Source organism: Callorhinchus milii, unplaced genomic scaffold (assembly GCF_018977255.1).
Source record: "Callorhinchus milii isolate IMCB2004 unplaced genomic scaffold, IMCB_Cmil_1.0 Scaffold21, whole genome shotgun sequence".
Classification (NCBI taxonomy): Eukaryota; Metazoa; Chordata; class Chondrichthyes; order Chimaeriformes; family Callorhinchidae; genus Callorhinchus; species Callorhinchus milii.
In genome coordinates this window covers 11-17243 of record NW_024704762.1, presented here as the reverse complement: position 1 = coordinate 17243, position 17233 = coordinate 11, and the positions used below count along the sequence as shown (strand labels likewise).

The 17233-nt window shown below is 51.8% G+C and overlaps 1 protein-coding gene across 1 annotated transcript; it reads right to left on the bottom strand.

Annotated features, from left to right (window-relative positions):
* Window positions 1-1777: 1777 nt before the first annotated feature.
* On the bottom strand, window positions 1778-17031 carry LOC103171584 (angiopoietin-related protein 4; the record flags this gene model as incomplete). Its single annotated transcript, XM_042342826.1, has 7 exons — window positions 1778-3105; window positions 4262-4537; window positions 5821-5916; window positions 6004-6117; window positions 15517-15634; window positions 16003-16113; window positions 16675-17031. Coding segments are annotated over 7 exons (1248 nt in total), but the record flags the coding sequence as incomplete, so codon positions are not given.
* Window positions 17032-17233: the final 202 nt, after the last annotated feature.

The following is a 17233-nucleotide window of genomic DNA, read 5'->3' as shown; positions in this document are numbered from 1 at the left end:
AATGTGTGTTCACACTCAGAATAAGGTAACACTTACCAGCAACTATCGCTCCAAGCCTGTTTCTGCAACTGACAAGACACCTGCGTTCAATGTGGTGGGAGGACCTTTACAGGATAGCTTGTGACGTGCCAGCCACCTTGATGTTCTTGAGGTCCAATGCCATGTACTAGACTTACTCAGCACCAGCTGCTTAATCCAGGTCTTCAGACGAGGACAAATAGACTTGTGCGTTGTGAAACCACCTCTGCCTCCAAGATGCTCAGTCAGGTCAGTGTAGGTTGGAGCCATCCCTCGCTGCAGCCACTTCCCACAAATCCATCTCGTTGCTTGATAATACAAAAGGGTGGGAGGAAGCCTCTCGACTGCACCCGCAGGAGCTCGGATCCAACAGGAGTACCTGTTGCACAAAAATCTTATCTGCCATAAACGTTACCTGTGTTGGGACCTGCTTTCCTTGAAGAGACGAACACAACCAAGCTGTCCCTCTGCCCGTTATTTGATTCTTGCTTTGTAATAAGCTATTCTATGAAGCACTTTGGGACGTTGCAACAATCTGATAAGCCGCCACACCAAATACCAGGATTATTATACGATCTGGAGCTGTGTACTAATCTAACTACAGTCTGCACATTACTGCACTGGAGCTCAGGCTGTACAGTAAGATTGGGTTCCTTACCATATAGGAGACCCCAACTCCTGGCTTTAGGATGGTGTATTCAAAGCCACCCCACCCTCCCACAAACAAACGTAGACTTTTTAAACCAAATTTTTTTTATAACAATTTGGAATTGCTGAAGAGATTAATAAACTTCTTGCCTTAGGTTGAGTTTCAGTAAACACAAGACTCATTGTCCTTACAGAAAGCCGCAATGTTTATAAATTACAAGACCAGCTGGAATATAAAGTGTTTATATACAAAAAGCAACAACAAAAAAACAATATTAAGAATAAGAGTCTGGATAAACCCAGGTTTGGAATACAATAAAACTCACATAAGTCTTATCTTCATAAATCATATAATTGCCCAAGTCGTACATTCACCCAAGTCCCATTCAGGTTCCTATCAAAATCACTTAGATTTCTTTGCATTAGTCGTATTAATCATCTCGTAACTCGTAACACGCTACCCTATCCTGCACTTACCGACTGTCTTGAATTGCGGGAAACGTAGTCTTGACCTGTCTCTACACACGCACGCACGCACACACACACACACGCGCACGCACTCACCAGCTGCGTTGAATTACACATGCATAATGTATTGATTAAATCGATTTTATACAACTTATAAAAGTTTGCCTGCAACTTGGGAAAGTCATATTAAATGTTATGGTCCTGACTGATGCGACTTATGTGAGTTTTACATGAAACCAAGTCAATATGACTTGTAGAAGTTTTCCTGGAGCAACAACAACAAATTACATTTGTATAACGCCTTTCACGTGAGGAGGACGTCCCAAAGCAGGAGATCAATTCTGAGGAACAACATCACAGGACAACCAAAACCATCAGAAGCCTTCGGTTGTTATCTTGAATTCCAAGTTCAGAGAACATTTTCAACGTTGTTAGAAGAGAGTCCTGGTGTTTCACTTGGTTTGAGTTTTGCAACAATTGAGCTCAATTTGCTGCTTCAAAACACACGTTAATTCTGCTTCAATGTGTTGAAAAGAGGCCAAATAATAATGACTGATGTGGCACTGAGAGTGGAGCTACCTCAAAACCCAAAGATGCAGAAAAGTTTTCCTCATCTTTATTCATCTTCCTGATATCTCAGCCCTCAAATCCCTTAAGCTTAAAAAATCATATCTTATCATTTAAAAATAAAATATTGGAATTCTTAAATTCACTTTATACTGAAGTTGGAAGCCAGTTTCTTTTTCAGAGCAATTTTCAAATGAAGATCGACTTGAAGAATTTTCCAAAATAGCTAATGTGGAAATTAAGTCACTCCTCCCAGCAGCCATGTTCTCTAGTAAAAGCCACCGTTAAAAGTCTTTAACCTGCGCTCCCACACACTGTACATGACACTGCCTCCCTCACTAAAAATTCTATTGCATCTTCGTCTTTACAACAATTTTGTCTTGAAATTTAACTTCACACAGAAGAGAACAATTCTTAAAATCAGTCTTAATTTGGAAATACTTGGATTTGGTTTAGCACTTTTTATGCTGGCTGTCTCAAAGCGATTCATAGCATTTACTGTAAAGTGTAGTGACTGTGCAGTAGCCAATTTGCATAAAGCAAAAACACGGATGAAATGACCACTTTTCTTTGGAGGGGCAAGAGAAGAATTGATGGCCAGGTTACTGTGGGAAACTCCCTTTTCTTTGGGTAGGGCCATGGCATCTTTAAGCCTGTTTACAACGTATTTAAAAAGAACAGATTTCCAAAACGTAAGTAAGAGCATTCTACTCGACCTTAAACATTAAGAGAGTGGTTCACAGGCTGGAAATTCCAGTCTGCAGCTTCTTGAGATGCTTATTTTCCCCAGAAATGGATTTGCTTCCTTGAGGCAGATCTCTGCCTAAACAGTCCGTGTGTTTAAACATGGTTTAACCTTTGGCTCCTGCATCCAACAGCTCCCACTTCTCAGTCAGTGTTAGAAACTGCATTTATACAATCTTACAAACCAGGGACACTTTTCCAGTGAATTAAATTATTAGATTGCAGTAAAGGCCAGTTATCCGGAGAATCAGCAGGATCAGTAGCAGTGGGACCTTGTCCTTTGGAAATGCTTGCATAGCGTCAGTTATTAGTACATTGACACTGCATGATGAAGGCACTGATAGCGTAACAGTATTGCATTGCTTTGTTGCATTAAAGCTATTACTTGTTTGACTGGGGCCTGGAGTCACTGCTCCCAGTCTGAGCACTCCAGCTGACGTGCTCTCAGTAATGTCTGTCTCCCACCAGAATCCAGTCCTGGTCTTTACACGCTGAGCTTCGCTGGATGAATCATCATTGTTGTAGCTTTCAGGGAGTAATTTCTACCTTTCCAGGGCTTCCAGAATATTCCTTGCTTCCTCTCGAGTCGCTGTCGTGGCCTGGTGGCAAAGTACCTGCCGTTCAGGTTTGCTTGTCCACAGCTGCTGAACCACCAGCCTCCTGCACAATACACCACAGTTACCAGACAATTCGCACAGGACCTGGCTGGCAAATGTGTACCGCAGGGTAATACAATCCTTGCATTTGATAGAGTGCCTTATCACGTCTTAAAGACGTCTCAAAGCGCTTCACAGGATATACTCTAAAGTGAGTTGATTGTATATTTTGAGGGTGAAACGTGGCAGCCAATCGCGCACAGCAGCGTCCCACAAACAGTCATGGATTGAGGGACCAATTTTTAAGGAATTATTACCCTCGGAAAAGCGATCCACCAATCGACTAACAACTGGGTTCCTACTAACTGCGGGGTAAGCAGAGGTGTGTGGGGTAAGGAAACTTGCCCAACGTTTCGCCCTGCCTGCCCGGGAATCAAACCCAGGTCCTCCCGCTTGCGAGTCGAGCTCTAACCACTGAGCTACAGGACTCCACAGGATGTAGGATTAACGACTCAAAGCACTTCACAATCTCCAAAAAGGGAAGAGGACAGAGCAGCAAATTAAAGCCTCTCAGACCTGCTGTGAAACTTGGCCCCACATTTTTCAAGAGAATAAGCCTGATCAGGGACTGGACAGAAGCTGAAAAGTGAAACAGGGGTAACAAATAGATAAGTCAGGCAGCAGAATAAAATACAGCAAGAATATTAAATGAGGGGTTTGGGGGTGATGTTCACCTGCAAATACATAGTCACTACACTACAGTAAATCACAGACATTTTTGTGACATGATCATAGAATCATAGAATATTACAGCACAGAGCTACCCAATCAGTCCGCTCTCCCGCTCTTTCCCCATATCCCTGCAAGTTTTTCCTTTTAAGTATCTATCCAATTCCCTTTTGAAAGTTGTTATTGTAGCTGTTTACACCACGTTTTCAGGCTGTCCATTCCAGACCGTAACAACTTGACGGCTCTTTTGCTAATTATCTTAAATCTATGTGCCCTGGTTACTGACACACCGGGCAGTGGAAAGATTCTCCATATCTACACTATCAAAAGCCCTCATGATTTTGAATAACAATAAACAACAAATTACATTTGTATAAGGCCTTTCACGTCGAGAAGAATAGTGTGGTGATAATGTGGGGTATCAAATGCAACAGTTAATATTGTGTGTGGCAGGGCGTGCAGTGTGGTGACCCAGACCCCGGCACACTGACCTGTCAGGTGCTGAGCACAACTGCTGTCCAGCTTCAGGTCGTGGTCCTGGTCGCGGGTGGAGAAGCGCAGGCCACTGGCCGGGCTGATGGCAATGCGAAGGCTGCCGGACACAGCACTGCCGAGGCTCAGTGTGTAGTGAGTGGCCTCGCTGCCCAGGTGGAAGGGATAGTCCATGTGCTGCGTGTGGTTATCCCAGTCCTGCAGCTCAATGCGAAGGATGTGGTCTCCCTGGCCAGTAACAGCACACACCTTCTCCAAACCCAACCAGAATTCACCTGAAATGAGGAAGGCAGTAAGGAACAGGCATGTACCCAGCTATAGTGACCATCTGGGGGAGGTGAGCAGGATCTTCTCTGAGCTGAAATGGCTCCAAGGTGATACGTTTGGCAAAGGAATGTCAGAATTGAGCCCCCACTCACTCTGTGGCAGTCTCTACAACAACAAATGACTGGTCTCTAATCTAGTTCCTGAGCCAAAACAGAGAGAGCTGGGAAAACTCAGCAGGTCTGCAGCATCTATGGAGAAAGGAAAGTGAGTCAAAGTTTCGGGTCCACGACCCTTCGGCAGAACCTGAAACGTTGACTCACTTTCCTTTCTTCATAGGTGCTGCCGGACCTGCTGAGTTTTTCCAGCTCTCTCTGTTTTTGTTTCAGATTCCAGCAGCTGCAGTATTTTGTGTTTAGTTCCTGAGCCAGGTGGGGCCACGGTACTCCAGGCCACTGTTGATGACAGCACAGCCCATCGGCAGGACTTGAAAGGGCAGACAGTCTGTAAAGTGAATTCACTGTATATTTTGTGGGAGAAAATATTAACCATGCAACCAAAGAGCCACTTTGCACAAAATCCTAACACATAAAGAATATCTACATTAACAACTCGAACAAAAGATGTAGTGCGTTTATCTAAACAAGGTGACCGTGACAGATAAACCTTTATAAAATCCTGGTGAGGCCTCAGCTAGAGACTGGGTTCAGGGCTACGGAGAGAGAGCGGGGGAGTGGGGTTGATCAGGGCTATGGGGAGAGAGTGGGGGAGTGGGGTTGATTTGGAAGTTCTTTTCAAAGAGCCGACACAGACACGATGGGCCGAATGGCCTCCTTCTGTGCTGTGTAGTTCTATGATTCTATGACAGAATCATCCCAGTTAGCTCCTGTAAATCCTGCAAGCCAAAACCTAACAGGTAGGATGGTCCTTGCTGGACAAGGAGTAGGAAAGCTTGCTCTCAATTGCAAACTATGCGGTTTTAGCTGGTTGGACTCCAGCAGTTATCCCAACTCTGGTGCCTCCAAGCCTTGGTTCTGGCCAACTTGTGACTAATACTCTCTGGAATTAGGTAAGAAGGATGCATTTCCTAACTAATTCCGGGCAGAGTGCATATTCTGTTCTAAAATACAGGAATTTTCAAGCAAGTGGCATGTTTGAAACGGTTTGGTTTGGATACTCTTAAGCGCAGTGATGGGTTTCCGTGCACCAGACACCCGGTTAACCAAAAGCACATTTCTGCCCTCTCTTCCCCCCTCCCTCCATATAAGAAAGCCAGACCCTGAACCACACTTACTGTTCAAGTTGCCAAAGCCGTTTCTGTATTCCTGCCAGAGTCGGTCAAAGTTCACGGTGCCATCCATTCTGCGCTGCACAACTGTCCAGCCGCCCTCTGCCGAGAGAATATGTCACGGGAATCAGGTGTAAACTATGTAACCCTGGACCTGAGCTCCAAGTGACAGCAAAGCTGGTTACTTACCTGCAGTCATCTGGCAGAAGGCGGGGAAGGGCAGTGCTGTCCCTGGCTGGATTCTGTACACGCCATTGGCTCGCTCTCCTGCCAGATACACCTGGTCACAGTCAGAGGGCAGCTCTACGAGAAAGTGTAAAAGTGTGTGAGGATTGACTCCTCATGCTCATTGTCTTATACCAATCCAAGGAACCCAGCACCATACCAACATCAGCTAGCCATCAGCCTGGCTTAAAGTCAGCAGGACTCTTGCTCTGAGTCGGAAGGTTAAGGGTTCAGTCACAGTCTGGGCTGAAACTCCAGTGCAGTGCTGGTGGGAGCACTGCATTGTTGGGGCTGCCATCTTTTGGATGAGGCAAAAAAAAAAAGGTCCAGTCTGCCTGTTCAGGTGTTATTAAAGATCCCATGGCTTGCAGAGGCAAGTAGCTGCTGCTTAAATTCCACACCTCCAAATGGTGAAACCATTGCTCAATGGGAAGAGATGTGTGCCCGAGCTGTGGACAGAAAGATGGTGAAAATACTCTCATGCATTTCATGCATGTGTTGCCCATCAGGAAGCTTGCAGGGAGTTCCTGGCCCTACCATCCAGGTAGAGTCCCTTCAAGGAGAGAGAGCCCATTGCATTCCAACTCTCTCGCTTTGGGATTTCCATATGGAGGTGGGATGCAAGGAATTCTCAGTTTGAGTTGGATACTCTTAAGCACGGTGATGGGTTTTTTGTGGAGTCCTGTAGCTCAGTGGTTAGAGCACTCGCTTTGCAAGTGAGAGACCTGAGTTCAATTCCAGGCAGAGGGCGAAACCTTGGGCAAGTTTCCTTACTCCACACAGAGCCTAATAATAATCCCTCCAAAACCAAAAACAATAATAAATTGGTCATTTTCAATCTACGACTGTTTGTGGGACATTGCTGTGCGCAATTGGCTGCCGCGTTCGCCCACAAATATACAGTCAATTCCTCCGGACGTGAAAAGCGCTATATCAAATGCAAGGATTATTGTTATTATTATTTTGATGTGTCTACCAACCAAAACCTCCCTCCTTCCCATCCATAAAGATCCCACAGCGCTACTGAGAAAGAGAAAGGTCAACAATCCCCCAAATAAAGTTGGTCGGGGAGCGGCAGCAGGACAGCGCGGGGAGGAGCCTGGGCCTACTGACCCAGGTACTTAAACTCGACGCCGGAGCGAGTGCAGCCCCGGGGGGAGGGGAGGGGGAGGGGACGGAGCGGGGGAACTGCGACGTCATAGATTAGTTTTCAGGTGAGTGCGCGCACACAAAAAAAAAAAAAAAAAAAAACCTCTGCGCCCCCCCCCCCCCCAGGGCTCACATCAGAGCCCACTATGGTCCTGTTGGGTTCGATGCCCCAATCTGCGGGATAATGCCATCCACCTGACCGCTCGCTCCCGGTCCCCGCGTGCGCACTATGGCTGCCGCTTTGACCCGAGCCCCCTCACCCCCTCCCTCCCTCCCCCCTCCTCTCTCCCCCAAACCCTCCCCCCTCTGCATCTCTCCCGCTCTCTCCTCCTCTCTCTCCGTCCCTCTCGTCTTCTATCCCCACTTGACCCTCCCACCCCCTCCCTCTGTTCCAGTCTGGGAATCCTCCGCCGGGCTCACCGCGGCACTCGGCGTTGGCTGTCCAGCAGCAGCCACACCGACTGCCCCATTCCCCACCACACTCGCCAGCCACCCCGGACACAGACCCGGGGAGTCAACCTCTCCTCCCTCATCCCCATTCCCCCCACCCCTGCCTCACAACCTGGACCCCCCTCCCCTCCCACACACCCTTCTGTCAACCGCTCCCTCCACATCGGACTGCAAAATGTCCGCTCCCTCTGCAACAAGGCCCTGGTCATCAACGATCTCATCCTTGATGAGAACGTTGATATCATGGCCTTAACAGAAACCTGGCTCACCCCAGGCGACACCTTCCCCCTCACGGAGGCCACGCCACCCGGCTACACCTCCCACCACATCCCCCGCCCCAACCGCCGTGGCGGTGGTGTTGCCCTTATCTCAAGGACACCACTTGCCCTATCCCCCTACTCCACTGGCTCTTTCCCCTCCTTCGAGCACCTCACCCTCTCCCACCCCTCATTCCTCTCCCTTAAAATCCTCCTCCTCTACCGGCCCCCTAAAACCTCTCCCACCTTCATCTCTGACATTTCAACACTCCTCACATCTCTTTGCCTCTCCTCTGATCGCCTCATCATCCTGGGCGACTTTAACCTACACTTCACCCCCTCCTGCTCCATCTCCACAGACTTCTCTTCCCTGCTCTCCTCACTCAACCTTTCCCTACACATAAACTCCCCCACTCACAGTCACGGCCACCCACTCGATTTGGTGATCACCCGGGGCCTCAGTGTCTCGGATGTCACTATTACCGACAAGGCCATCTCCGACCACTACTTCATCTCCTTCACCACCTCCACCCCCCTCCCCACCTCCACCAGACCCACCACCATCTTCTACCGCCCTTGGAAGAAGTTACCCCCACAATCCCTAACCGATGCCTTGGAGTCCTCTGAACTCCTCTCCCTCTGGCCTTCAACCCTCACCGACCCCTCTTCTCCTCTCTCCCTCCTCCACAATATCCTCTCCTCCACACTCGATACTCTTGCCCCCATCACTTCCCGCACTGTCTCCTACTCCCGCTCCTCCCCCTGGTACACCACCCACCTCCGCTCACTGAAATGCCAGGTGCGGGCTGCTGAACGCACCTTTGTCAAATCCGGCTTAACGGTCCACCGACAAATCTGGCTGGACCTCCTCAAAATTTACCGCTCCACTCTAGCCTCGGCCAAGTCGTCCTTCTACTCCAGGATAATCCTGGAGGCGAAGAACAACCCCAGGCTACTGTTTTCCACCACATCCCGACTCCTCCGTCCCCCCCGCCACCCCGCGCAGGTCATCTCCTCCAACCTTCACTGCGAGGAGATGCTGGATTTCCTTGAATCCAAGATCAAGGGAATCCGCTCCGCGGTCACTTCCCCTCCAACTTCCACCCACCACCCACCCCTTCCCTCCCACACTCCGACTCCTACCCATCCTCCCCTACACACCTTCGTACCCGTTTCCCCACCCTCTGTCACTGAACTCATCCTATCCCTAAAACCAACCACCTGCTCCCTTGACCCCATCCCCACTCCACTCCTTATCTCCCAGCTCCATTTTCTTGCCCCACACATCACTGACATCATAAACCTGTCCCTCTCCTCTGGCTCTGTCCCCATTCCATTAAAAACTGCCATCATCACGCCCACCCTGAAAAAACCCTCCCTTGATGCGTCGCAGCTATCAAGCTACCGGCCCATCTCCAACCTCCCCTTTCTCTCCAAGGTCTTGGAAAGAGTTGTCGCCTCCCAACTGCGCTCTTTCCTCTCCACCCATTCTCTTTTTGAACCCCTTCAGTCAGGTTTCCGTGCTGCTCATAGCACAGAAACTGCCCTGGTCAAGGTCACCAATGATATCCTGACCATCTGTGACCAGGGCTCCCTCTGTCTCCTCGTCCTCCTCGACCTATCGGCAGCATTCGATACGGTCGACCACGCTATCCTACTCCACCGCTTGTCCTCCCACCTCAACCTTCAAGGCACTGTCCTTGAATGGTTTAGCTCTTACCTTTCCCACCGTCTTCACTTCGTCTCAACGAATGGCTTCTCCTCCACCCCCCGTACTGTCTCATGTGGTGTCCCTCAGGGCTCTGTCCTCGGTCCCCTCCTCTTCACCCTCTATATGCTCCCCCTGCGGTGACATCATCCGCAAACATGGGGTTAACTTCCACATGTATGCGGATGACACCCAACTCTACCTTTCCTCCTCTACTCTCAACTCCACGACCACCGATGTCCTGACAGCCTGCCTGTCCGACATCGAGTCCTGGACGAGAGACAACTTTCTTCAGCTCAACGTGCGAAAAACCGAGGCCCTCCTGATTGGCTCACGTCAGCGCCTCCGCACCTCAGGCGCTGACACCATCAGCATCCAAGGCTGCACTCTCCACCTCTCAAAGCCAGTCAGGAACCTCGGCGTTTTGTTCGACCCTGAGCTGTCCTTTCTCCCTCACATCCGCACCACAACTGGCACCGCCTTCCATCACCTCCGGAATATCGCCAGACTACGGCACTACCTCACCCCTCACGCTGCTGAAACCCTGGTTCACGCCTTTGTCACCTCAAGGCTGGACTATGGGAACTCTCTCCTCGCCGGCCTTCCCGCCACCTCCCTCCACAAGCTGCAGGTCATTCAGAACTCTGCAGCTCGTGTACTGTCCCGCACCAGGCTTTGCGACCACATCACTCCCACCCTCGCTCGCCTCCACTGGCTCCCCATCCCCCAGAGGATTGATTTCAAGATCCTCATCCTCACCTACAAGGCCATTCACGGCCTTGCTCCCTCCTACCTCTCCAACCTACTATCCCCCTACCTACCTGCCCGTACCCTCCGTTCCTCTGGCTCCGGTCTGCTCCACGTCCCCCGCCCCAACCGCCCTACTATCGGTGGTCGGGCCTTCAGCCTCTCAGCCCCGAGGCTCTGGAACTCCATCCCCCAGTGCCTTCGCCTTGCTTCCTCCCTTTCCTCCTTCAAGGCCGGTCTCAAAACCTTTCTCTTTGACCGTGCCTTCAGCTCCCCTCTCGACTCTCTTCCTCCTCCTCGCTCCCTCCCTTCCCTCCCCTCACCCTGACCATTTCCCCCCCTCTCCCTCCCTTCCCTCCCCTCACCCTGACCATTTCCCCCCTGCTCGGGTCATGACCCAACTGTGCAGCGCCTTGGGACGTCCTCCTGACGTGAAAGGCGCTCTATAAATGGAATCTTGTTGTTGTTGTTGTTGTTGGTCCCTTACTTTGTGGCTGTTTGGGGGACATTGTTGGGTGCAAATTGGCTACTTCATTTACCCACAAATACAGAGTCTATATTTTGCAGTGTTGAAGGGAACTGTATAAACGCAAGTTGTTGTCTATAATGTAAAATCCTACAAAGCCTCTGACAATCTTAATAACGTGTTACATTGAACTCAAGGATTATTACTACAGAGGCAGCAGGGTAGAGAAGCAACACCCTCCTGGAGGTGGGCGTCAATGCGAAACGTGGAAATTGACCTCATGCTCCAACAACAACTTGTATTTATATAGCACCCTCCGCGCTGGGCGGCATCTCAGAGCGCTTAACAATGACAGAGGCCGGGCCGAGCCAGGGGGAGGGGGAAAGTGACCGTAGGCGCGCTCAAAGAGGAACGACTTCAGGCATGATCTGAAGATGAGGAAGGAGGAGGCAACGTGAAGAGGTTGAGGGAGTTCCAAAGTGGCTGAAGCATACATATATATGTATGTAGTTTAGTGGTGGAGTGGAGGATTGAGGGGGCACGGAGGAGGCCGGACCCAGTAGATTAGATCGGATGCAGCGGGTGCTGCTGTGGGGAGAGAAGTTAGAGAAATAGGGAGGTGCCAAGGAATGGAGGGATTTAAACACTAGAGTGAAGATCTTGAAGTCAATCTGCTCTGTGACAGAGAATCAGTGGAGTTTGGCATGGACTGGAGTAATCGGGGTACGAAGACTGGTGCGGGTAAAAATGCAGGAGGCGGAGTTTTCAATGAGCTGAATTTTGTGATAGTGGAGATGGGGAGACAGGCGAGGAGGGTGTTAAGAGTAGTCCAGCCAAGAGGTGACAAAGGCACGGACAAGGCAGCTTTCAGGTGAGGTGTTGTCAGAGATGGGTAATGTGGCAGTGGCGGAATAAAGCGATGCTGGTCAGGGACCAGATGTGGGGGAGGAAGGATTACTGGGGATCAAACCTGACTCCTAAGTTGCGCACAGGTTCAGAGAGTTTTAAGGACAGGTCGGGTAGGTTGAGGAGGTCGGAATCAGGGACAGAAGACGTCGATGGGAGCCAAAGAGTATGGGTTCCATGTTTAACTGCAGGAAATTACAAGCTGACAGCACATCAGGGACTGGGGATCGTAGCTGAAGGTGGAAAAGTAGAGTTGAGTGTCATCCGCATACATGTAGAAGTTAACCCCGTGCCTGCAGATGACATCACCGAGAGGGAGCATATAGATGAGGAAGAGAAGGGGCCAAGGATGGATCCTTGGGGTATCTGCCCCGCAGGTGACCGGGTGGAAGCAAGAAGAAAAGCCATTTGCAGAAATGTATTGCTGGCGGTTTGTGAGGCAGGACGCAAACCAAGTGAGTGCGGTCCCACTGAGGTGGATGATGGAGGATAGGCGGTGGAGGAGGATGGTGTGATCAACTGTATCGGATGCGGCGGAGAGATCCAGGAGGACGAGGAGGCAGAGGGAACCCTGGTCACAGATAGAGAAGATATCGTTTTTGACCTTTACGAGCGCTGTCTGTGTACTGTGGGCAGTCAGGGCAGAAACCGGATTGGAGGGGTTCGAGTAGGGTGTGGAGGGAGAGGTGTGCGCGAAGTTGGTTGACAACAATGCGTTCCACAGCTTTGGCAAGGAAGGGCAGGTTTGAGATAGGGTGGTAGTGCTCAAAGTTGGAGGGATTGAGGGTAGATTTTTTAACGAGGGGGGTGATGACTGTGGTTTTGAGGGGGAGTCAGACTGATTCTGAGGAGAGAGACTGGTTAATAGTGTCTACCAGCAGTGGGCAGAGGAGGGGGAGTTGGGTGATTAGCAGTTGGGGAAGGAGGGGTGTCAAGGCAGCAGGTGGTGGGTTTCATTGTGGTGATGGTGGACAAGGGAGGAAGGAGAGATGGGGGCAAATGAATGTATGATGGAGGCCGTGGTAGGAGGGTGGGGCGGGTGAGGGAGATAGAATGCGGGTCATGGTAGGCAACACAGGGCAGAAGGTTGAAGCAGCCAGGCGGACGTTGTCAATTTTAGAGGTAAGGAAGTCCATGACCTCTTCGCACTTGGCATTAGATGTGATGATTGAGCAGCTTGAGGGGGCGCATGGAGGAGGTGGTGGAGAATAGGATTTTGGAATTATTGTTGGCCTCCAGTATGATGTTTGAGTAGTATCCAGTTTTTGCTTGCGACAGGGAGCGGCGGTAGGTGTGAAGATGCTCGAGCCACAGCTGGTGGTGAACCGCGAGGTTGATTTTCTGCGCTCAAGCAGCCGGGTTTGGGATTGTGGGACGTGGAGATAGCTGTTCTACCAGGGGAAGCAGGTGGGTTTGGAGGCAGTCCTGGATTTCAGCGGGACAAGGGAGTTGAAGGTGGAGGAGAGGCGATCATGGAGCAGGTTGACTGCTGCTTCAGGGTCGCTGTGTGTGGAAGGCCAGAGGGATAGGAGGTCTGAGGATGAGAGGGCCTTTGTGAGGGTCTCGAGGGGAAGCCTTTTCCATGGGCGGAAAAGTATGGTTGAGGTCTTGATGGAGGGGAGAGGGATGCGAGAGGAGAAAGAGATGAGGAAGTGGTCTGAAATGGTCTCATCTGTGATGGACAGGTCGGAAATGTCAAGGCCACATGTGATGCTGAAGTCGAGGGAATGGCAACGGTTGTGGGTCGGAGAGTTGATGTGGAGGGTGAGGTTTAGGGAGAGGAAGGCAGTGAAGTCTGAGGAGGTGGTGCAAGGGGAGTTTAGATGGGGAGTTGAAGTCGCCCATTATGAGCAGGCATTCTGAGCTGAGGGACAAGGAGGAGGCGTGCGGAAATATCGGGAGAGGAAGGAGCAGGGGCTTTTGAGGGATGGTAAGCTAAGAGAATTTTGAGTGAAAGGGAGGAGGGATAGTAGAGGGTGAGGTGCTCAAATGAGGAGAAGCAGCCAGAAGAATAAGGGGATAGACAGAGGGAGTGTAGTGCTTGCGAGTGTAGTGACTGTAGCAGGAGGATGCTGTCTCAGTCTCAAGAGGGAAAGCCTATAGATAAGGACTAGAGGAGCAAGGCTAGAGCTAGGGGATGACTGTATGCAGTTGGCAAGGTTCCACGTGCTAATATAAGCAGCAGTTTGTATGAAGTGGTATAGCTTCCCCAAAGTGTTGCAATAATTGAAGCTGTGCGCCTGCACTGAGCCCAGCAGCTGTCAGACACACAGTCACAATCACCTACGCAGGAGGCCACAGGAACCAGCAGCAGCTTCTGGACAGGGCTGTATGTGCAGCCACAACCTTTCCCCTACTTCCACAGCCCCTCCCACCTCCCAAACACAGAGTTTACAGCCCCCACCGGTGGAGATGAGGCTGTAAACATGAACTTTCTCCCAGTTTCCCTGCTCCTCACCACAGCTTGTGGCCAGCCACCGTGCCCCACACCCACGTGTAGTCAGTCCGCTTTTGCTGCTCAGTCTCTGCCGGCAGGCAATGGCCATCCGTGGTGATCTCACAGCAGAAGAATCTGGTCTCAGCGTACTCAGGAGGTTTTGTGGTGTGTGTGCTTGTGGGGAGTCATGGAAGGTTATGCGTGGATGGGTGTGTGTGGGGGGGGGGCACGTCCTCTCAGGGTTGGGAGGTCCTGAGTGCACAGACGATGGAGTGCATACATCAGATCAGGCTGCAATACAATCGTATCCTCCACCCCCACTGTCCACATGATAATAATCATCCTTGCTTTGATGGGGTCATTGTGAGAGTAAGACACTTACTGGATGTAGAGCAGCATCTCTCTTCCCCCCTTTATTATAATAATACTCCGAGCGAGCCATTTTCTGGATAAAGTAATTATAGGGTGTACAAGTTAAAATGTAAAGAACTTTTTATCTCAAACTCAAAACTCAATTATTTTCCTTTGAATTCTGTGACTTCTTGGGCTGTGCAGATAGGTCAGAGAAACACCCCAAAGTAACTCCCACCCCCACCCCGCCTGGCTCTCACCCCTGACACTTTTTGCTGCCTCTCTGCTGCTGGCAGTGGAGGAAAGGTCATAGATGCAGGAACCATGGAGCTCTGTGGGAGGAATGCAGTCATCCAGAACACCCAACTCTGCATAAAGTTCAGGCTGGGAACTGTGCTGTGGTCACAGCAGCTTCACCTCTGCCTCACTTGGCTCAGTGCCACTAAACTTGACATTTTAGTCTGAAAACAAAAGCAGTGTTGAGAGCTGCTCTTCTCAGCAGATACTCTTGTAAAACTTGTCAGAGGTTCAACTTTAACCCAGTTGCCTGCTGCCTTTCATAGGCTACAAATAGTTGGTCTCTGGTAGCATGTTAGTGAGCAGGACACTGAGCACTGGCTCCGAAAACAGTTAGTCACAATTTGGGAAGTAGCATTTCTGCAGGAATCAGTACCTAGGAACTCAAGGCTTTATGCTGAGGGACCACTCGGGTGATGAGTCCCCTCGGCTGGAGCAAGCAGCAGATTTTCCCTCTTATTCCAATAATTGGCTTATGGACATTCTGCCTGATGCTGCACTGAGTACAGGACATAGTGAGCGAGCTGATCATCAGCTGCTTGGACATCTGATTAGCTTTTAATCGGCACACTCCTGAATATCTTTACTTCCAGAGTATCAATCTCAGTCTTACACTCGATTCTATGTGTTTACTCCCTGGCATTGGCTTTTGTTTCAGAATCAGGGCTCCCCTCAGCTTGTGTGTTAGGTGTGCGCGGGCTGGACTTACTGTGGGGCCTGGCTGGCTCCTTGCTGCTATTCTGGGTGGGCGAGCTCTCCTCCACTCTCCGCTTGAGAAGGGATCTCCATTTGGGACTCACGTTCAGGTTGTGTTTGCCTTCTCCCAGCTGTGGTTAGATAATGGAATCAGGTTACTCAGGTGCAATTCAAACTAGTTTAGGATCTTATTTTCTCTCGTTGGGGGACTAGATGCAAGGATTTAAGACAAAGACATTTACTGTGGAAATAGAAAAAAATGAAGCAACTGACAATACAAGACACATTTGTGTCCTGCCGAAGTGTGGGAGGTGCGCGGGGCGGGCGTGCGGGGGGCGGGCGTGCGGGGGGCGGGCGTGCGGGGGGCGGGCGTGCGGGGGGCGGGCGTGCGGGGGGCGGGCGTGCGGGGGGCGGGCGTGCGGGGGGCGGGCGTGCGGGGGCGGGCGGGCGGGGGGTGGGCGGGCGCGGGCAGGGGAATCAACATGGTGTTGCACCACACCTTGCTCTGCAGAATCTGGATCTGGATGCTCTGTTTGTCCAACTGCCATTGTTGATCTTTAATTCTGGCAAAGAGCTGCTCAACACTCCTACCCTGAGCCTCCGCCATGGACTGGGGACAGAGAGACCGGTCACAGACTCACAACTCTCTGCCATTGGATACACCTTAAATAGCAAAAACTCTTCACAGCAATTACAGGAACTCTCTCCCTCAAAAGGCTGTGGATTTTGGATTCATTCAAATTTAAGACTGACTTGGATATATTTTTGTTAGTGAAGAGTATGAAGGAACATAGAGCAAAGACGTGCAATTGGAGTTGAAGTCCAGATCAGGAATGAACCAACAGTGGGAGCACCGGCCTGAGGGGCTGAATGGCCTCCCGCTGTGCCTATATGTGTTTTATAAGTGAAACCCACAGCCAATTTGCCCACAGACAGCGATATCACTGACCAACTCATCCGGAGCATTGTCGGTCAGGACAGAGCTCTCTCTTACTGAGATATTACACTGTAACCGCAGCGGCGGCTCAACCGACACAGCTCTGCTGTCAGGAGGATGTCAGTGTGCAAAGCGCCCCCGACCCCCCCCCCACCCCCCCCCCCACCGCCCCCCCGACCCCCCCCACCCCGACCCCCCCCCGCCCGCAGCCGGCGCGCGCGCACAGTCACTCACCCGCACGGCGGTGACGGGGTCGGTGGTGCGGGGCCGCACGAGGCGCTGCACTCTGTCCACCAGCGCCCGGAGACCGCGCTCCGACGTCACACTCTCCGCCTCGGCCGCCGCCGCCCGGAGCCCCGCCCACAGCCGGCGCCGCCGCGCGCTGTGCTCGTGCAGGAGGCCGAGCCGCTGCTGCAGCGCCGCCAGACCGCTGCTGTGGGAGTCCAGGCGGCGCCACAGCTCCCGCACCCGCCCCTGTGTGCGCTCCACAGTCCGCTTCAGCCCGTGGCCCAACTGCAGGAGCCCGTGAGCTATCAGCGTCACCTCCGCCCGGGCCGCCACCTGCCCGTGTCCCCGCCCCGGGGGGGAGCCCTGCCCCGGGGGGAGCGGGAGGGGGGGCCCGAGCCCGAGCCCGAGCCCTGCCCCGGGGGGGAGCGGGAGGGGGGGCCCGAGCCCGAGCCCTGCCCCGGGGGAGCGGGAGGGGGGCCCGAGCCCGAGCCCTGCCCCGGGGGGGAGGGGGGCCCGAGCCCGAGCCCTGCCCCGGGGGGGAGCGGGAGGGGGGCCCGAGCCCGAG